This window comes from Sardina pilchardus, chromosome 9 (genome assembly GCF_963854185.1).
Source record: "Sardina pilchardus chromosome 9, fSarPil1.1, whole genome shotgun sequence".
In the NCBI taxonomy this organism is placed as follows: Eukaryota; Metazoa; Chordata; class Actinopteri; order Clupeiformes; family Clupeidae; genus Sardina; species Sardina pilchardus.
Window position 1 is genome coordinate 18,273,471 of NC_085002.1, and position 22,657 is coordinate 18,296,127.

Sequence of the window (22,657 nt, forward strand, 5' to 3'; positions counted from 1 at the left end):
TTGCATGCTAATCCTCATTGAAATGAGTGAATGTGTAAGCACTAAGCGAAAACTGCCGTGTAGGCCCTGTCTATCTCACACTGATGAACACGTTGAGTGAGTTCATCAGGACGAGCACAACACACCTGATATGCAGGCGTTGTGGTTTCATTAATTAATTATGCGCCGATGAATTACACAGGATAATTGAAAACACACCTCACTCCGAAACCGCCAGGAATCAAAAGCAAGCAGATGAAAAAAGAGAGTGTGGCTTATGGAGAGAACAGCATTAACATCAAAGCCAACACAGCACAACCAGATCATATTAAATAAAAACATAAGAGAAGGCACAGCTCACACTTGGCACCTGCTGAGCAATCTTTAAATCATGAATCAAATTCCTAACACTGTATGAAAAATAATCAGCCCGAGGAGTAATTTGTTAGAAAGTTAGTTAGGAAGCACGTACACAGATATTAGATGACTAACGGCAACTAATTTATGTTTTCTCTACTGATGATTTAACAAATTTGAAAACAGTGACATAACTCACGGTTCTAACAATAAAACAACACCCCCCCCCCCCCCCCCGTTATTAATATGTCGCCAAAATTGCACAGTTGCTAAAGACCAAATTCAAGATGTTTTTTGTTTAAAAATTCAAACAGAGATTATCCTCATTCTAAATTTGTGATAAAAAATCATGACAAAATTAATCTATATTTAGTATACAGACTTTAATGGTGTTATTTAGTGAAACCATTTCAACAGTGTGATTGGGAACAACATAAAACAAAAAAATTAAATGTAATTTCACAAAATGTCTTGTAGCGTGATGTTTTTTTTGGGTTATAGTCACTGTGACCTCTTTTTCAACTCTTGATTTTTCATACGTGGCTTAATGCTGCTTGTTCATTGGCTGACAAGCTAGGGTGACATCAAGGGGAAGATCGGCGAGAAGAAAAAGCAACCATTCACAACACTGAAATTCGTGATCGTCACAAATGTAGCTTCACCAACCGAAGATTTCCGAAGAGTTAAATCTGTCACAGAAGCGTTTTCCGAAAATAAGGCCCATCTTGTCTATTACAAGTTACTGTCTACAATATACAACACTACATCTACAATAATTGATGCTTATCTTCTTATTCCCTTTCTTTTTAATGAGAGAGGAAAGAGGGGACAAAACCCTTGGTAAAGTAGGCCTACGTATACCCACGGAGCATAACCACAGACATGAAAAGCATACTAAGATAGGGCCCCCATCCACAGACAACCATTCTGCACTCCAGAGCCTTAATATCTTCTTTCCTTTTTGACAGTGCCTTCTCATGAAGTAGTGTTTACATTCAAAAAGAGAGAAAAAAGAGACCTCTAGGGTGCCACGTCGTGTCCTGGAATTAGCCGGAAAAGAGAGAGAGAGATCAGAGCAAAATGTCTGCCATGAAAGTCTGCCGTCCCCACCCCATATGGAGATATCTCAAGCATAGCCTACAGCATAGAGGCATGCTTGAAACGGGCGCACAAATCTCTTACTTCTATAACCAACCCTGGGCTAGTTGCCAATGGCTTCCCACACAAAAGTATTGTTTTTGCAATGCAAGATCATAAACAGACAATTCAAACCTCGATAGTGACATTTTTTTTGTCTCTTGTATTGAACTGTTTAGAATTTAATGGTTTTATTTATCATTACTTGATACCTTTGAATTCATAATTTCAATTTACAATCACCTGTAATAGATTAATAGCGACACATAATGCAATTGTCGGTGTTGCCATTAAGTTGCTATAATCACTTTGTAATTGCATGAATTGCACTAAAGTCTGATTATTCTAAACCACAGAGTAGGCCTACTTCATTGTTGCTTTGGCTGTAAATCATGACCGAATAAATGTGTGTTTAAAAGCACATAAGGTATACATTTTTCATACAGCGCCAAGTTTCAACACAGCACTGGCAAGATTGTAAAAACTCACTCAAAATACATCTTTGTCATATTAAATACATATTATTTCAATTAATTTGTGCATGATGGTGATATAAGGAAAACATGTCATGAATTTCTTCACTTTTGCTGTCCAGAATCTCTAGATTGCTACTTCCAAGTGTAGGCCTCAATAATATTAATAAGCTGGAGAGGTACTGTTGCTATTGCTTTTCCATTTGTTTTGCTGTTTTTTTCTTTCTTTCTGTGCATTACTTCATCCAATTGAACTTGGAACGCATCATACAAAACACAAATATTCACAGAAGTGTCTCCTTAGGCAGTCACTAACAAGAACTTTCTTCTGAATTTCAGACTACATAGTTTGATGGCGTTAATGGCATTTATTGACATTATGTCTTTTCTTCTTTGCTTTTCACAATGATTTATTCTGAGATGAAATTATATATTTTTTGGGAGGCACCATAGACATGTGCAATGTGTTCTACCGGAGTTGGAGACACCCGTCTTGACGTTCGTGCTGAGTGCGCTACCTGCTCACAGGAGACGGCCTTAGCGAGAGCCACGAGAGGCTCATGTACCCCATGGACAGAATGGACTCTCCACGCATGGAAATGGCAGGGGATTCATTTGTTCAGCGGAAATTGCAAATCATTAGGAGCTAGTCTATGCGACAGCTTAATTGTTTGTGTGGACATTAAACAAATAACTAAACCCTTTCAAGCAGCCTGAAATATGAGCGTGTGTCGCATACTGAAGACCTGTTCCATTGTCCTACAGGACAGGCTAAATCCAAAGCATCATAACCGTTGAAGAGGAGCGCACACTCATGTATATGCATACCACGTATACAATAGATACGCGTTGATGGCAGCAGCGTAAAGTATCATTGATATTTGAAAAATCATGTCATGAACCAATCGCCCATGTTTCTGCTCTCTGAATAGTGCAACGTGCTTTAGCGTAAGCGACGATAAAGTAGTGCACCGTTGCAAAGTGATTTTTCTCCAATAACTACATCTAATCACAGAACCTGATTTTTTAACGATGGCATGGCCGGTCAGAATCTAAATGGTTAACACTGTTAAACGATAAGAAATTACTTTGAGAGATGCAATGAACCTGCGCGGTTTCGGGCACAGGAACTGTAGCCTGACGTTACTCTTTTAACCAGTGATTGTATCCTTCTGTTACCAGGGCAAAAAAATAAAGAAAATATCATTGCAAAGCCTATTGCTTGTTCTCACAAACACATGCTCATTGCGCCCTCCTCATATTAAGCTTAACACTGATTGTGCTTCTCTTTGCTCTTGGAAGGCGTTCAAAACATAACGTGCCGTAACCATAAACTCCCGGCAAGATGCTGTGAAAACCAAATCGTGGTAACCATATCTTACCTTCAACAGCCAATGCCGTGGGTAGTATCCATAAAATCCATAGGATATCCATTATTGGTTTCTCAGGGCGAAATGATAAAAAAGTCCAGGCATTCAAATAAAAGAAGTCCTGAAAGCCATTGAGAGCACAAGCTCGTGGGGACAAGCAGACTTTCACCTTCAATTGAATGAATGTGATGCCATAGACGAGAACTAAAATCCGAAGCAAGTTTGGGCGAGACCAAACACAACAGACAAAGGGGAGCGCTGTGTCCTGCGGCCAGAGAGTCTTATTGTAAATTAAGTGAGACCTATATTTTAGAAATAATATTATACGTGTCACTTTATTCAAGGTCTATCATTTGCCAGCGCATCACTGTCTGCAGTTGTTAATGTTTGTAAATAAAACGCGTGCACCAGCGACCTCCCGAGTGAGCAGATTTCTGTATTCTCGCTGTCAATCAGTGAGATAAAGAACCACTACTTCTCGTCTAAAAGATACTTCATTTTTTTTGGAATACTTGGAGGCATGAATGAATCGCAGTCGGAAAGTGTGTATAGAGGTATGTTTTGGTTTTAATTTTAACGTTTTGAGTAGTAACATAAACGTTACGCAGCCGTGTGTTTTCAAACGATGGAGATGTTTCCCACCCACTGTCTGAATGGAAATTAATGAGGATAAATTGCCATATCGCACGATCGCAATCCACGACTTGCTTTTGAGGTCATGGGTACATTTACAACAATTGTTAACGAACTTGTTTCATCTTTTGATCGTGTTTTGTTAGTTTCGCAATAACTGCTGCATGTTTAAAATATATATTTTAGGCTACTGTGACTTCATAAACTTTTTGACGACGTAGGCCATATTGATCAAAGACAGGAGTCAATTAATAATAGCCTACATTTGATATCAATGTAGACTAGGCTTTTAATGCTTTTTGGTGTAATTCGAAACATCAATTCATAGACCTATCCTCACAAAGTAACGTGCAAAATGTATGACCTTAAAATGTAGGCCTTCTGTTATTATTTCCTAATTCATGTTCAGATTTAATTCGAATTTAGTACTTTGAATGTGATCTTAGTGTCACTAACAGCCAAAAGGTCAGTATTGACTAAATTCAGTTTACACAGCCACCTGTAATCAAATATAATCTGTCACAGTTGCTCTCCTCAAACTTCAGAAAGAAGATAAATTATGATTTGTGATTTGAAATATCATTGGCATGTAAGACAACAGCAGGCTATGAATAAATCATTAAATGTTATGAACGTGTAATAAGGGGACTATATCGATGTATTTTTGGCAATCAAAATCAAGTGACACTGTGACATCAACATCAAAATAAATAATAGGTAGGTGTGATAGAATGGTTAGGTAAGAGTATGTCTTCTGTGACAAATTTCTGTTATGTGCTAAAGGGATATCCAAATTATAGGAATAAGTGACTTATTTTATTTTTCATGGTAATTCTGTTATACATTTGCCCGTAATTGCCGTTATCCTTTTCTTGTACATCGGTGTATCTGTTGGCACAGATATATGGAGGGAAAGATTTGGCAGGCTCAGAAATCTCACCGAGGTGTCAGTGGACCTCATCTCTCCCCAAAAATGAAGTTGGGTGATTGAAGCATAGCATAACATTACAGCCCTACGGTGCCATGAGGGTGCTTGACTGCAGTAGCTCGTCAAGTAAGATTCAAATAACTCCATCCAATGAAAATAAGATTCTCAGACAGAGCTATCGGTCTATCAGGCTATCCGTATTTGTGCTTGAGACGATGTTAAGAATAAACCCAAGGCCAACCAAATTTTATGTGTTTAGTGTGAGTGTGTGTGTGTGTGTGTGTGTGTGTGTGTGTGTGTGTGTGTGTGTGTGTGTGTGTGTAGCTTACTTCATAAAGTTATATATCATAATTCAGACTGAATTTTCATCCCTGCACTTGATGGACAGACGCAGGCAGGCAGACAGACAGACAGACAGACAGACACAGACAGACAGACAGACAGACAGACAGACAGACAGACAGACAGACAGATAGATAGATAGATAGATAGATAGATAGATAGATAGATAGATAGATAGATAGATGTGTTTGTAATTGACACTCAGTATTCATGCTAGTAGATCGTGATATAGGCCAGGTAAGATAAGGTAAAGATAGACGATAAGATAAGAAAAGAAAATAGGCTTGATTGGTCTGTCTGACTCTGTGCTTTCTTTGGAGCTACGGTAGAGCTATATTCCGGTAAGCTTCCCTCCCTCTACTGCCCCATCGAGGAAGTCCTTGGTGCAATGGAGACGTGGTCCCTGGTGACTCCTATGGAGTCCCAACAACACATGGCATGAGTTTAATGTTATACAGTTTCAATCGTTAAACAGGTTTTCCTGTTTAACAAAGTACGGCAATAAGTATGTGGTGGAATTTAGGCAATAAGTTCCACATGCTATCAAAACAAGTGCCTTTATGCCGATCATATCATGCTAACATTCCTTCACAGAACTCACTGAAAGCAACCAATAACAATTATTTCATATTAAAACTTAAAATGATCTCTTAAAAGATTGTCGTGCTCATGTTACTCAAGAACATGCATGGACTTAGTCGGTCAGGTAATGAATAGACTGATCACAGTGGCAAAGCCAAACCTTAGACAAAATGACATATTACAAGTTAAACTCACATGTACGTCCTCATGTCAGCCTAACTGTATGGAAACTAAGAGGCTCTTTTTCATGCATTCTGAATCAGCCGAAAAGTGATAGTATTTTTATACACCCCCTTACATCCCCAACCCAAAGCAAGTCTGATGAAAAATAATTTATCAGACTTGTGCCGTTGTAGCCGCTAATTACTTTGAATTTATCCCATCATGAATTTCAATGTTATGAGCCATTCTATACAAGCTTCGAGACGTCCCTTAAAAAGTGAAATATCAGATGTCAGCCATTCACTTCTCCCTGGTGAAGCAAAGCCCAGAAACCCTAAACCTTTGCAAAATGGGGGCTGTTTAATGGGAAATACCTGTAGCTACAATGAAAGTTGACATAAAAATACATAGAGTGACTTTCGCTCAGAATCATGAGCTACACTCTTTTGAAACCTCTAATAATCTCGTGCTACAACAATCTCAAGACTATTCATATTTTGATTTAAAACTGTTTTCAGATTCATCAAGAACATCTGTCTTACACCTTTAATCTGTATAATTGTCACTAATGCGTTACATGGTCTGTTTGTATGATAGAGAGAGAGATCAGTGTAGCATGGTATAGATAGAAGGCATATGATGCAGAAACACATGATAATTCAATCAGAGGACACAGCAACTCTTCAAGTATTCTATTATTGCAATCACAGGGGTGAATGATGTCTACCAACAAGCAAGGTTTCACATGAATCCAAACAACATTGAGAGGGGAAAAGGAAAGCGTTCAAGTGAAAGTTTTTAAAATTCCAATTACTTTCCAAATGTTTGACCCTGATAAAAACCACTGGCAATATCCCTCCCTACCCAGCGAAAAAATGTCAACTGAGAGAGAGAGGGCCAGATTTTTAATTGCCAAACAACGCCTTGAACTGAGAAACCATGCTCAGGAGCAGGGCGCCTGGCTGCATGGTGCAAAACACAATTATGAGGGATTCAGGCAGAAATTCACGGCTTTGCTGTTAAATCTGTTTCATGAGGAGGATTTGCTCCGAGTAAGAATGTAGCCTGAAAACAAGCCACAATTAATCACCTCAAGTCACTTAAAAGCAACCCACTAAGCCTCACACATGCAAAATTGAGCTGGCACATCAGTGGGCCGACGGTGGTTGGCAACGCTGGTTACCTTTTCCCCCTCACACACAGCTTAGAAGTAGAAATGAGTAAAGAAATGAGAGAAATGCAGAAACTATATAAAAGAAAGGGCTCAAGATGGCCCGAGCGTAGAATACTGATGGATAAGCAATTCCAGTTGTCATTTTTGGTTGGTGAGAATATGACATCTGAATTTATGCTTCGCTACATGCCAGACCACAAACAGAATTTTGGAATTTCCTTAAAACGCGGAGTAAAAGCGATTTCCTGTCTCAGCGGCTGCTGGTGTAATCCCAAAGTCTCTGTAAAGAAACTGGGACATGATAGGCGAGCAAAATAACAGATTGGGCCCACCGAGTGGACACAAAGAGGTAGAGAGAGGGAGAGAGAGAGAGAGAGACAGAGAGACAGAGAGAGAGAGAGAGAGTGGGGATATGTGTGGGAAGCTCTGACTAGTACCTACGTTGATCAGAAGTCAAAATATCAACATCAGGAATACTTCCTTTTCGTGCTTCTTCCTCACTAAGGGGATTTGTTATAATTGACAGAGGCTGAATATACGAATCAAATATCTATTTCACTCCAAGACCCTGGTAACCAATGTGTTTAACTGGGCAGACATCCGATATTATGATATTAATGTGACGATATTTGCTGGTTATAAAATGTCAAACCACAGTTTTAGGCCTGCTGAGGTGCCGGTTTAAATAACTCCAGACCTGTAGACGGCCATTAGATTAGGTTCCTCTGGGTTGAAATCGGGTTTATTTTTGTTAATCTGTACTCTGAAGGACTATAAAAATGTCCAAAACGGAAGATTTTCTTTTGGCAGTCACTCTTCGAATTCCGGTCTGAAAAAAAAAAAGAAATTGTGTATATCAAAAGACGTGAAAGGGATATAAAAGTAACCATGGAAAATTCAGCTTCAGCGCTTTGACATATGTCCACTGAAACATCAAGAAAAAAAGGGATTTGAATTATTTTTATTATTTCCCGTGAGTGAGAGGAAGTATATATACTCTTAATCGAACTCAGTCTCTCTCGTCACTCTACATAAAGTACATAAGGATTCAACAGTGTGTGGGTAAAATTACAATCTTATATCAGATATATATATATATTTATATATACTTATCGGATTCTAGAAATAATCATGGTCATAAACATGAATTAGAGTACCGGTAAGTTCATCTCAAAGTGCTTTTTATAAAGAACAACATGGCGGCCTCGCCTGTTTAGGCAGAGAGTCTTTGGGGAAGGGCTCGCTTCATCTTTGTCGCCATCTTGTAAAGTTTGGCCGATGGATTTATTAAGAGCCCATGACTAAATTCAGGCCAAAGTTATGATACATAACGAGCTCTTAGAAAGTACGAGGCAAATATATGTGTCTCCATCATCTGCTGGAGTTACACGCTGTTCCCGCTGTCAAAACAGAGACCATTTCAAAGATGATATGAAATGTGTGTATGTAGAGAGGTATGTAATGGCATTGCCGCTGCTGCTGCTGTGCTATTCGGTTGTACTGTGACTATGAAATAAAGCCTGGTTTATGGTTGAGTCCTTTGGTTGTGTGAAGTGAAAGATTACACTACATGTCACTATATGATTCATTATGTGTGTTAAGGAGCTTTGCTTTGTCACCCATTACACAAATGCCAAAGTGTTTTATGTATACTGCAAATGTTATAATCTGTGGCCAAACTGTATGATATATGGAATAAAGAAAAGTTCTCTATAATTATAGTGATTCACAAACTTAGACTTTGTCATGCAGGTTCGGTCAGGCACTTTAGATAGCACAGTTGTTCATATTGCACATGTAACACATGGAAATCATCCAATAATTGTACATGTTGGTAGATGAGGGTGGGGGTGTTACTGTGACGTGGAAGCTGTCCTTGATGTGTTTAACAATTCCATTGAAGTTCCTTTATGTCGAGAACCATAAAAAAGCAAAAGAGAGCCCTAAAGAACAAGAGAAAATAATCTTGAAGTCATGATGATTCATATTCATGTGTACAAATGCGAATAGTTTATAAATATGTTTAGAAAAACAAAAATACTTAATTATTGCAAATAGCTTATATGGATTTTGTTTTAGTCAGGACTCAGTTCTAGTTAACCATTTACACTGTACATCCTTGTGAGAAGTTGCTCATTTACTTTTTCTTTACCAAAAAAAAAACATCCATCAGTGCAATTCTCCATCCAGAACACAATCCTTGAAAGAAATTGCGAGAAGTATAATAATGTGTTTTTGTACAGATGCATAATGACAATGTGATTCTAATAACAAAAAGAATGTGTTTTGTTCATTCTCACAATAGGCTTCTGTTTGATAATTTTCTGTGAAGTTTAATTGAGGCATTTCAGGTACAGTAAAATGATTGCATGAGGCTGGGAAATTGCATTCGAATCACAAACACATCAGAGGACTCAATGAAAATGTAAATGTCTCTCTTCCTTGAAGAATTGTGTTTAACCAAGCAGTAGGATTGTGTTCCTTTCACCAGTCACTGAATACAAACGCCCACTAAACTGCATCAACAGTGCCACCTACAGAAGGAGACTTGGAGGTTTTCTTTTTCAAAAATGGGTTGCTGCCTGCATGCCTTCATATCATGTTGGACTACAGGCATACGTCAATAAATAAAATATTTTAAGCATAAACATTGAAATAATTTGATGCACATATCACAGCATTTAATTGGTGCACATGTCATGACTCATGACATACCATTGTTGCGTTTTTCCCCAGTTACATTAATTACTTTCTGAGTGAAGATATATTCCACAAGGAAAAAAACAACATGTTTTTCCTTCTCTAATGGCCTCAGAAGAGTTGTTGCCTGTGGAGCGTAAAGAAGGGCACTAAACGCGCTAAAGTGGCCTGATTCCTGTGAAGTGTCTACTTAATCCCTGACCTGGCCTCTAGACCTCTAATCTGGAGAGACCCTTCACATGTGGATTAACCCTGCGGAGGCACGCCCTACCCTCCACGTCAGATAAGGACAGAGGCAAGCTGGGCCTGAGTGTTGCAGTGACACCTCGGCCATTGACCAGAAGATTACAGCCTTTGCCTTTGGCTGGACGTTTAACTCCCCTGTTGTTTTAGTGAGAGATTCAGGACGTCGGGGAGATCGCGTTAGAACAGCGCACCTTGATCTCGGGTGTTGTGTGATGGTTGGGTCGATAACCTGTGGTTTATTCATGGTGTTGTGGTGGAGAAGATCCGCAGTGAAGAGAGCATATTTGATTCAGACAGGTACAGTATACGTACTGTATATCATTCTTTTTTTTAGCTGCATCAAAGCATATGGCTTGTATTACTGAGAATCATCCGATTATGGGACACCACTACTCTCTGCCAAAAATTTGAATTTAGCTCCAATTAGTCTGTACAGATTTAATCACGAGGGCCAAAAAGCCTTGGCATGCTTTAATTAACTTACTTGATGGATTACCACAGCGGAAAGTCTAACTTCATTGACTATACTGAGCTAATTACAATTCCTAGACAACAAGGAGAAGTTGCATGCATGAAAATAAACTTTTTTTTGCCAGATATGCTGTTTGTCACATGACAGAGAGATATCTCGGTAATCAGTGGAGGAAGATGCTCCTAAGCAACGCGTGTGCATCGGCCGGAGAGTCCACACATTTATGTTTTTTTTTTTCTTCTTTTTTTTTCACTGGGGACTGGTGTGCTTCAGGCAGCCTAGGAATAAGTATAGCCCATAAGCTTCCCGTGGGACTCAATGGCACCGGGATTTTTTTTTTTTTTTTTACCACCAAAATAAATCTAGCAAATGTTTTTCTTTTCTTTCTTTTTTCGAAAAAAAAAAAAGCATTTAAAATATCCCAATAAAAAAAAATATCGAAATGACAGTCGCAGAAAAATCCAGTGGTGTCTTAAAATGTCTGCCATTAATCATTGGTCCTCACCCGGGGGGGTACACTACGCCATGATAGGGGCCTCTCCCCTAATTGATACAGCGTTCCTCGCATAAATCGATGATTGCTCCAGCAGCCATGCTGAAGTACTTTAGCCTGACAGTGGAGCCCAACATGCTCTTCAGGTGAAGGAGCTGACAGACCGCAGACTGGAGTGAGAGAAGAGGAGACCACTCCCCCATCCCCCTCCGACACACACACACACACACACACACACACACACACACACACACACACAGACACACACACACACACACACACACACACACACACACATACACACACACACACACACACACACACACACACACAGCAGACCACAGAGGAGAGGCATTTTGAGTTGCATGGTTGCAAAATTGGAGATTTTTTTTTCTTTCTCATGAAAATTGTTAACTGTCTGTCTTGCATTCAAGTTATCTTGTTATAACTATTGCTGACTCTTAGAGCCATTATCAGTGCAGAAAATAAATATTTCCCTTATGTACAGTATGATGTCTCTGATAGTTTCGATATATTGAGTATACTGTATATATATATATATTTAAAAAAAATTCACAATTTCAGCAATTCCTGTTGTGCACAAGTGATTTACAGATAGCACACATCATGTTATTGCACACAAACTGCTTTGCACATACCTTTAAGTTGGGGGAGGTCCTAAGAGTGTGATCAATATCTCATCAGGCTACTTCTAATCCCAGGCTGTAAAAAAACTGGTTTACTGTTTACTGTTCAGTTTAACAATTGCAATTTTCATATTCTGGAAATGGCTTTGGACAAAAGTGTCACCTAAAAAAAAAACCCAACCATAACCAAAACGAAAATTATTATTTTTCTCAGTAATAGGACCTTGGTGTTTTTGAGTTTTTGGGGTGGGTGCTCTAATTTTAGGGGTCTTCCAGCCCCCACCTCCTGACCCCAGCGACGGTGTTGCCTTCCTACGCGGCAACAGATGGAGGTTGGAAACTGGATTCCTCTGACTAATAGGATTGTGCCCTCGTCTTACAGACCTCTGTGAGGGAACGCAGCAGTGGTGGAGCTTTGCCCCGCCCTGCTGGTGAACGTTCCTCGTTGCCTCTGAACACTCACACATCCTGTCGCACCACCTCACACATTACATTACGCCCTGAAGTGACATTCTTCATTGACTGGCTGTTGCCTGATTTGCCACCTCGCTCTCTTTTCCTCTCTCTCTCTCTCTCTCTCTCTTGCACTCTCTCTCTCTCTCTCTCTCACACACACACACACACACACACACAATCACACCTGCAGAGATCAAATTAGCCTAATATTGACTCCTAAATTAGTCACCAGTGAGACACCCTGTGGCAGGTAGGCTTTGCGTGTGTCTTACTCAACTCATGCAAAGGTCTGACTTCAGCTCCAATTAAATTCACTCCAATTAAGCTCACACATCTCCTCAAAGCTAATGCAGTATCCATAACCCTCAGTCCTTGTAAAACCTTAATCTCCAAGACCGGATAACTCCAGATCCACATCTGGCTGTGATCTGGCCTGTATACGGGCCAGGTCCATCTTAGGGTCTGTTCTTGTCCAGGGTTTCATAAGGTCTTTCGCCAGTTGCAACATACTAAATCCCAGTGACTTTAATATGGACATCTATCACACGATATATGGTTATTTGCCAGCAAGTCCTCGCTAGTTCAGCCTTATGGTTCTGTTTGGGTGTAGTGGATTACCAGGTTCTCTACATCTGGAAGGTATTGGCTGGATTTATCATGCCCCGTGAATTCTCTGGGTTATAATCACTCCTTCCCGGCGTGTTTCCCTCCACGACAGCGCTCTCCACTCCTGGTTCAGGGGCTCCTTCTCCTCCTCCTCCTCCTCCTCCTCTTCCTCCTTCTCCTCTTCCTCCTCCTCCTTCTCCTCTGTGCCCTGTGTCTCCTGAAGAAATATGGACACCGTCTCTAAGTTCCCCCAAAGATATTTTATTAATGGACGGAGATGACAGGGTTATAGCCCAAGCACAGCGCTCCTCCCTGTAGAGAAAGCACCAGTAATTGCTTTTTCAGAATAATTTCAAGGTGTGTCAGGGTAAAGTTCCATACGACTCGCCGTCCTCTCTTTAATTTGGAAGAAGAAGCCGTATCGGCACAGGACTGTGAAAGCTTCCTTGTGACAGCATGTGTTTAATATGAAATAATGTAGCCTTCCATTTTCAAATGCTTCCAATAAACAAACTCTTTTGTCTGCTGAGATCGTTTCCAGATTGCACCAGTGACATGGCACGGCACTGTGGTAGGTCTCTGGGAAAAGAGACAGCAAGGAGAAGAGATAATGCTGTCTGCGTATCGCTCTCTCTAATCGTCATATCTCCAGCAGTGGATCCTGGCTTTCTCCCTCCATTCGTAGCAACAAAAGGCCCACTTAACTGACCGCTCGGGGGGGCTGGGGGGGGGTTCATGTTGTGGTGCGTGGTGCTCATGTATGTGGGCGATTATGGTGGCATGACAATAAGAGAAGAGTAATCCTTCCTGCCAAACAAAATGAAAAAATACGCTCAAAATGCACCTTGGTCCAGCGATCCCCGTGGCGATTTGTGCGATGGATTTGTCCGTGCGGTGGAGGAGAATAATGACATAGTGGCCTAGAGTGGGTTGACCCCGGCCCCGGCCCCTCCCCCCACCTCCCCATTACTGTGACTGCGCGGCCTGCACTGCGACTCCCAGCCTGAGTGAGCATGACAGGGAGCATTTGTTTGAATGTGCGTGCCATTTCAGAACAGACAGAGTGGAGGGATTGGGACAGACAAAAACTTGGGCCGACAGAAAGAAAGAGCGATTAATTGAATAAATTGTCCTGAAAAAAATTAAATAAGGAAAGACGCTGGAATGGTACAAAGGGCTTTAAAAAAAAAAAAAATCGGAAGCATTTGACAGCAGGGGTTGAAACTGTGTGTGTTTGTGTGTGTGTGTGTGTGTGTCTGTGTGTGTGTCTGTGTGCACTGCAGTCCTCGGCTTCCCTACAGTATGTGTGCAAACATGTGCGTGTCTGTGCCTTCGTATGTACAGTATGTATTCGTACGTGTGAGAAGGCATCTCATAGCCGAGTGTAAGATGAAGCTTTAAAGCAGAGGAGAGCGAGCGCATGGGAGAGCAGTGGCATAGGGAACTAGAGCAGAAGAGTGCGCCGTGGACATAAAGGAATCCAGGACCATTCTCCGTCAAGATGAGCACCGGGGTTGAGCACAGGGCTGCAAAAAACAGCCAAGTGGAAGATCCAGAGGTCGTTCCCATGGAAACCTTTTGCCCAGGGAGATCGCTGACTCTCCTGCCTGCCAATACAAGCGGAGTTCAGATTGTAGGTCACATATGGCACCGTCGATCCTATCAGGCCTAATCTGGCTTGACTTGCGGGTCATAAATTATACTGCAAAGCTGGTCTCCACTCTGGCTTATCCCACCAATGGGGCTTGAGTCGGCGCTGCCGCCGTGTGTTTATGACAACAATGAGTTATCAACAGTCCTCAGGGTCACTAAACACAATATGAATGTACTGATCAATCGCCCCGAGCAATATGGTAGTCACATGATCGATGTGATGGTGAGAGGGACAAACATTGCTTTGACTGGACAGAAAGAATACTGTTATTTCACTGTCTTCATAATCATGTTGCATTACATCGTATTACTGTAAATTATTAGGAAAATGACATTTTCACCAAATCAGCTATACTTACATGTTTTTAGATTTGTTACCCTACATTTACTGTAAGTTGTTCTTGTAAGCAGTAAAATAGATAGATTTAAAACTAAATTAAATATAATTCAATTTCCTAAAATTCACATCTGCACAGTGAGGTGAGCCTAGTTACATCAGTGGCTGAAAGAGAATAAGATTTGTGTGACCAAGTCTGGGCGAGAGGCATGGATCCCAGGGCAGCCATTCCCACTTTTCCACTGACTCTGAAAGATGAGACACTGAGACATCTTCCACATTGCCTGTGTGTGTGTGTGTGTGTGTGTGTGTGTGTGTGTGTGTGTGTGAGAGAGAGAGATTCAAAATGTGATGTACTGAAAATAAGATGTAATATCACAAAACACATGCTTCTCTTTATTAACACATTATTATCTATTGCTGGTCACTAAACCACACTGGCCCTCTGTGACCCAAAAGAAGACAGTTTGGTGCTGTGTGTGTGTGTGTGTGTGTGTGTGTGTGTGTGTGTGTGCGCGCGCATGCATGCTTGCATGCATGTCTGTGTGTGTGTGTGTGTGTGTGTGTGTGTGTGTTTGTGTCAGTGTGTGTATTTATGTCAGTGTGTGTGTATGTGTGTGTCCGTGTGCCTGTGCATGTGTGTGTGTGTGTGTGTGTGTATGTGTGTGTGTGTGTGTGTGTGTGTGTGCGTGTGTGTGTGTGTGTGTGTGTGTGTGTGTGTGTGTGTGTGTGTGTGTGTGTGTGTGTGTGTGTGTGTGTGTGTGTGTGTGTGCATGTGCGTGCGTGCGTAGTGACAGATGGCAGCCCAATGCAGCTCCACTTTTTTGGCACACTGTTATTCAATCAAATGAGTGTGTGTAGTGGCACACCATTAAGTTAATCAGAGTACCGCCAAGATTGACATTAAACATTTCTCATTCAATCACACTTAATCGAATACTGTGTCATTTCCCAAAGTTCAGGTGGAGTTGTGTCAAGGAACAGATATATCTACAGTAATAGATAGATATTTCAGTTCTGTCGGTGCATTTGTATTTATTTGATTATTTATTATTTATTTATTTTTGCATCTCTGTGTGTGAAAAAAGTAATTGCTTATGGACATTCTGAGCAAAGTAATAATGAATGAATAATTAGAAAGAAAAAAAATATCCTGAATATCTGCTAGAGAGAGTTGTTTAATCAATTACTTGCTTTGAGTAAGTTCATTTAGTCAGTTATTTCAATTGTCTATAAATCTGTCAAAAGGGTTAACCATGTGAATCATCTCATGGGGATATTTTGTTGATGAGATAACACCTTTTGTGTAGTTGGGATGATATCAAAATGGTCCATCATTGTATCATTTTATTTTTAAAAATTAGGTTTATGATTAAATCAGTCACCCTTCATTAATCAACACCTTATTAAATGTGGTGAAAAACAGTGCGGCAATTTAGCTTTGTCAACCTAGCCACATGGAATTAGATGCTGATACACACACTGACTACAGCTTCTCACACCTGTTTGTGTGATACTCTGTGTCCTGACATTGAGGTAGCACAGCGACACTACAACTGGGAAATGGCTAAATATTTGGGTCATATTTTGATTGTATTATTAGGATTGTAGAAACCTTAGCTTGAAATTCCATCATTGAAGTGCAAAAAGGGAAAAAGAAGCATAATGTATCCAACTGTGTTTGAAAGTCTAACATAGTCAACATTAGTCTGTGATGATTGAAATAATTTACTACCATTTTTTTTTTTTTTTTCTAGCCTAACAGAACAGAAAAAAGCACAGATTCAAATCTGCTTACAGACATCCAAACAGACATCCGAGTTTTGTAGACACTGATACATGACAGGAAATCAATATGTAATAGGAGTTCTGTGGATTACAAACTATAATCCAGTGTTATTACTGGGAGCCTCAGATGTCCTTGATTTCCGACATTCTGAGGTTCCAGGAGGCAGACAAGAACCAGAAATGCACAAGTGCATACTGTAGGAAGTGAATAGGATTTATATGGCACAATGTTTAGACCCCGTGACCTACATGCGGCACTATTGCCAAAAATTCGTATCGATTCTCCATTCAAAGCAGAAATTCCATTTCCATGTGGACTATTTTTTTTTCTCTCCAGGAGTTCAAAAACAGTTGTTAAATCTTACCCTAGGTCATTATAGGTTTATAACCCACGTCTCATGGGGGCTTCTGATTTGTCCATAGGAGAAGGACTTAAGGGGATGCTCAGCCATAGGCTCGGATTCACAGACACAGACACATGGTAGTCCGCACGCTATGAGGAAGCATGCTGTCCAAACACATATGTACCTATATCTGCAGAAAGAAATCTCTTCTAATCCAAACTTAATCACAAACAACACACACAAACAAACATAAACACTCACACACACACACACGACCATGAGATGGAAGTAGGCCTTTCAAAAATAGATTAAGAGATGGTAAATATTTAATTTGAATTAAAGTGACAAATGGTAGTTTTACAAGAGGATAAGAGAGGCTCAGTGCTTCCTGTGGACGTCTCAGTGCGGTGAAGACATTTTTTCTGATTGCTGGGGCAATGAAACATATATTTGTTGGATATCTGCACGCCCATTCGTTCCAAATAAAGTTGCACTCTGCTCGCAATATCACAGTAAACCCAGTGTCTCTCTCTCTCTCTCTCTCCCTCTCTTTCCCCCTCTCTTTCTCTCTTCCTCCCTTCTCTTTCGCTCCATCTCTGCTTCCTCGCTTAAGATTTCATGAGTGAGCGGCTGATAAAGTCATGGGTGACTGGATCTTCACCTCTTGCCCAGAAAAAAAAAAGAGGGACAAATCCGAGACGAGCAACCAACCAACCCGGGGATGCTCCAACACCGAGACCTTTAGCGCACAACATTTGAATGTGTCTTGGCAGGAATGGATTGTTACTTGCAGGGCAAAGGGGCGGTTAAGGTCAGTGGAGATTCTGAGTGTTGGAGAAAAGGCTTTCTGTCGCTCTCCCTCTCTCTCTCTCTCTTTCTCTCCCTCTCTCACACACACACACACACTCTCTCTCTCTCTCTCTCCCTCTCTCACACACACACACACACACACACACACACAAAATGTAAGATGCTATGCAGTCACCTTGCAGGGGTGAGGTCAGATGTGTGTGGTTCAAAGGAGAGATGAGACCAGGCAGGCAGCTTTTCAGACAAAAAAAAAGTTCAATCTGTAGAGCTAACGAGATCATATGATGGAACTGATGGGAGAAAAACCTTTGCAGCTGCAGGCCTAATCAGATTCTGACATTTCAGGCAGTTTAGGGTTTTTTTCCCATTCACTCACTGTAATGTGTGTAACATTAATTCAGTTACAGGCAGTACAAGCACGCCAGTTATTCTGAGGGGCATGAGACACAAATGTACAGTCAATAGAGACAACCGAGAGCTCAGTGAGTCACAAAATTGTCATTCATGGGTGCAACCTATCAGAACCTGAAACAGCAGAGCAGCGTTAGAGTCTATTGGGTCAAACCCTTGATTGCTTACATTTCATACACAATTATGATATTATAGATGAAACAAACCTCACCAATGCAACATTTTTAAATGTCAGCTGAAATTAGATTAGCTATCAACATACCAAAAAATTGTATACACTTATAGTCACGGTTAAACTTAATAATGGCCAATGAGCAGATGCCAGACAGACAGATTTCATACATTTACCTATAGCTGACTAAGTCACTATTTTGAGGAGGTCTGATTATAAGAAATATGAGAGGACAGGTCAAGTATGTGCACACAACAAGAACTATATTCTTACACTGGAGTATATTCAGGATTATCACTTATCAGTGTGTTTCAGAAGTGTCCATTTTTTCCTCAGTGTAAGTCCAAAGTTTATTTTTACTGCACCAACTCCCAAGGTGTCAAAAATCTGATTGAGTCCTTTGGTTCCCCATTTTACATCATTTTGTCGTCAGACGTCTCTGGAGAAGAGCAGGTTGTCTGCTCTCTGACTTCGGGCCATATCAATGCTGACCAAACTCTTTTTCTATAAACTGTTTGGATTCGTCCACTATGATTGGATTAATTTGATGTTCATCCCGTCAAATGTTGGTGAATATAAGCTTTAGTCATGTTTTACTTTTCTGTAAGAGATGGGGTTGACAAAGCTAGCCTAGCGGTACTGTGAAGTTTCCAGGTTATTTTAGTTGAGTGCTAACACTATGGGAGCATGCTAGCAAATGTCAGCTCGCCATCATTCTTATATCAAAGCCAAAGAAAACTTTTCTGTTTAAAATGAGCAATCGCCCAGTAAAATCACTAAAATTATTTGAAGTTTGTTGTCATTAGGCTACTGGTGAATATAAACGCTGGTTATGTTTTGACTTGCTCTTTGCACCAAGGGGAGACCTGGTCAACAAGGGCTATTAGAGCTGGTGTTACCGAGTAACGTTAATTCCAGTCAAGGAATCAAATTTCCAAGAGGAGAAACAATGAGTTTTTGACAGCAGCTAGTAAATGCTAAATGCAGCTGTGGTAGTGCTGCCACCATTTTGGACTCAAAGAGTAATACTTACTGTAGTGTGTAAGTAATGTGAAAGTAATGTTACTGGTGATCATTAGAAAATGTTAAACTGTTAAATGATGAACAAAAACTTTTGATCACCATGCCAAGACACCCATGTTGAAATTCCGTATCCACTCTTCAGAAAAGAACCCATCAGATAAAGACTTGACGCCTACTGTACATGTATGCAGTTTGGACAGCAAGAAGCATCCATGACTACTACATCATGGTGGATGGTCTGCTGTTTCTCGGCAAGGCTAAGTCTTCCCTTTCTGCCGTTCAAAGCACAATATGTACAGTACAACCCACATCACAACTTTATTCCCAAACACCACTTTGTAATACACTACCTCAAATCCATTCAAAATTGTGGAGAGTACGTTACTTACTGTATGCCATTCCAGCAGTTACACATGTTTTTATATTTGGTCAGAACTTCCTGATGTTGAGACATGATTGTTACAATTCAGGAAGGAATTATTTAAAATGATGAGAAAAAATGTCCTTAGTAAATTGTTTATTATGAATATCAGCTGTATTGTTTTAAATTGGATTGTGGATTTTATCCAAACATTGTAATGCTTTTTTTGACAGGATAAAAATAGAATATGTTGAACCGTAAGTGAGTTATCAATTAGTGTAAAACAATTTCTGTCATGGGTGTTAAAGGTTATTTCAATGAGTGTGTAGTTAAGCATAATTTATGTACTGTATAAGGGGAAGTTGAACTCTCTGTAATCTGTATTTCTTTATATTTTGGTACTAAATATTATCTTTAAAGTTGTACATTTAATCCTATCAGGTGCTGAAAATATGCAGTATAGCTGAAGTTACTATTACAGTTACTATTACTATTACAGGTGTTGAAGTTACTAAGTAGTGTCAAATGATGACTGTGACGGAGTGCATTTGAACACTTGTGGTGTTTGGAATTTAATTCTGTTATAGTGTTAATATTTTAACACTGATGTCCAGTGCTTGGATGACACTGTACACTTGAAGCCAAATACACAGTCCAATTTGAAGCCAAATACACAGTCCAATCCAGATCATCTACTAAGAGACTTGTCTTCTAAATGCCTAAACACTCTTCATAGTGTACTTCATATACTTTCAATTTCTATGCATCCCAAATGATCCATGACATTGTGAAAGCAGAAATGACAGTTGGACAGCACCATATAAATCAAAAATATGTTGTTGTTCACAGCTCTCGGTGGGTTAGTGACGTCAAACCTCAAGCGGAGTCAGGAACTTCAGCTGCCATCAAGTCCCTGTAGTACGTGAGAGAGAGAGAGAGAGTTAGTTTACTTAAGAACCAAGAACAAGTCATCTCTCTTCAGAGTTTGGGCAAAGGATCTCTTCGAAAAATCACGTGGGAGATTGAAAAGAGTTCGTCTCACTGCATTATGAATAATAAAAAAAGGAAAAAAGCACAAAAAAGGAAAGAAACAAGGAGTGGAAGAAAGGTGGCGAGGGAAGGACTTTGACGCTAATACAAGCTGAATCGCCCTCTAATGGCACTGCTCTAAATTGGAAAAATTGACCTTGCAAGGAGAGGTGACACAAGCTTGCTCTCTGAGACGTTTGGGAAGGAGTGTGTGTATATGTGTGTGTGTGTGTGTGTGTGTGTGTGTGTGTGAGTTAAAGAGTGTTAGAGTGTGTGCGAGTGCGTGAGGCGGGTAGGGAGGGGGTCAGCAGGGGCTAAATGGAGTGTTCGGAGCAGGCTGCTGTGGAGCCCGCAGGCCAAGTAAATATTTCATGAGTAATTTAATATCTGGAACATGAGTGCGTCCCTCACAGGGGGTGGAAACAGACAGCGATCTGGGAGACAGTTGGGTGAAGCATGTGAGTGTGTGTGTGTGTGTGTGTGTGTGCGCGCGTGTGTGTATGGTGGGGGGGGGGGGGGGGGGGGGGCAGGAGTTAGGGAAGAGAGAAAGAGGGAGCAAAAGGAGGAGAGGGAGGTGGTGATGGAGGAGGTGGTAGGGGGGAGGGAAAGTGAGTCGCTGTGAAGACCCGCCACCCCGCGATGCCCTCCCTTTCTCTGGGTCAGTGCAAAGGCACAATCTGTCTCAGCCCGACACACACACACACACTCACACACACAAACGGCCTCAAACAGAAAGCGGCTCACAAAGGGCAGGCTAGCACGCACACAGTGTACCGGGAGGAGCCTTTTGGATGTCTACACTGAGATCGTCCGCGTCAGACCACATTAATCCTCCAGCCTCCCTGGTATTATATAGACTCCATACTGAGGAATTTCAATGCAAGAGAATGGATAATACTGAAATTAATTACAGAGGTCATGTCCTTAACCAAGTGATATATATATATGATATTTGAGTGTGAGAGAATGACTGTATGGCACTATCATCACTGTAAATATATAAAGAAATAATTTTATGATTCAAAATACATTTTGTGATTTTAAACATAAAACTGTGATAACATAAAATATAAACGAGGGATGTACAGTATGTGATTTCAACCCTGAGCCATATGCTGTGTGGCACAGTAAGCAGTCTGTTGTTATTGTTGTTTTTCCAGGACTTCACGAAAAAGAATAGAGTTCTCATGCTTTGCTTGATGGCCTGGCACATGCGGTAACGATGGTGGGCTTCCGTAGGCTGACACAAGTCAAACGGCTCTGATTAGAGGCAGAAGTGTTTGGCGCATCCATTACAACAGGCAACACAAGGAGCTCATTAATTTTTCAGTCTTCCCCCGAGGCCTCACTCTGAAGCGACTTACCAAAAAAAGAAAAAGATGTTAGTGTTTGTAAGCAAACAGAGCAGGTATTCAGCTTTCCCTAACCACAGATGACACTCCAAATGAGAGGGCATTACAAATATGGTAGGCTAATACAGTTGCCAAGTTGCCAGTTGCCAGTTGTAGTGTGGTGAGTGGAGGCAGCTTCAACTTTTAGGCGCAAAAGAAGAAAAAGGGCCATAGAAATTGGATTGATGTTCAGCTTACATGCTCAGCTTAAAAAGAAACAGTGAATTGCTGCAGAATGGTGTAGCTCTCTGTATTCTTTAATAGAAAATCAGTCCCAGTGTCAGAACGTGGAATACAACAACCAAAATGTTCAACTTCTCTCCACATCAGGGGTAATTACACTCACCAGCCCGATTAGATTTTCACATATGAGCTCACACCGATTCCCACAGGGGGTCCTGCGGAGTGACGATCCAGGTCAACGGATGACAGATGAGACATTTCCCAGGTCACACCTCCAGTCCTCCCGGTGCAGGTACAACAAACTGCCAGTCTCGGCCAAGAGGATTGGGGGGACACGTCACCAGGGAATTTTCCACAGACTGCTGGCAGAAAAATCAATGGCTGTCAATACATTGTCA

The 22,657-nt window shown here is 40.8% G+C and overlaps 1 protein-coding gene across 1 annotated transcript in view; it reads right to left on the reverse strand.

The window, feature by feature from the left end:
• The window catches only part of ephb2b (eph receptor B2b), a 168,397-nt gene extending 164,982 nt beyond the window's left edge, over positions 1-3,415 (reverse strand). Inside the window, exon 1 of the mRNA XM_062545014.1 lies at positions 3,329-3,415. Within this exon, the coding sequence (XP_062400998.1) occupies positions 3,329-3,380 (52 nt within the window). The 5' untranslated portion in view covers positions 3,381-3,415. The remainder of the gene's footprint in view (positions 1-3,328) is intronic.
• Between the last annotated feature and the right edge of the window lie 19,242 nt (positions 3,416-22,657).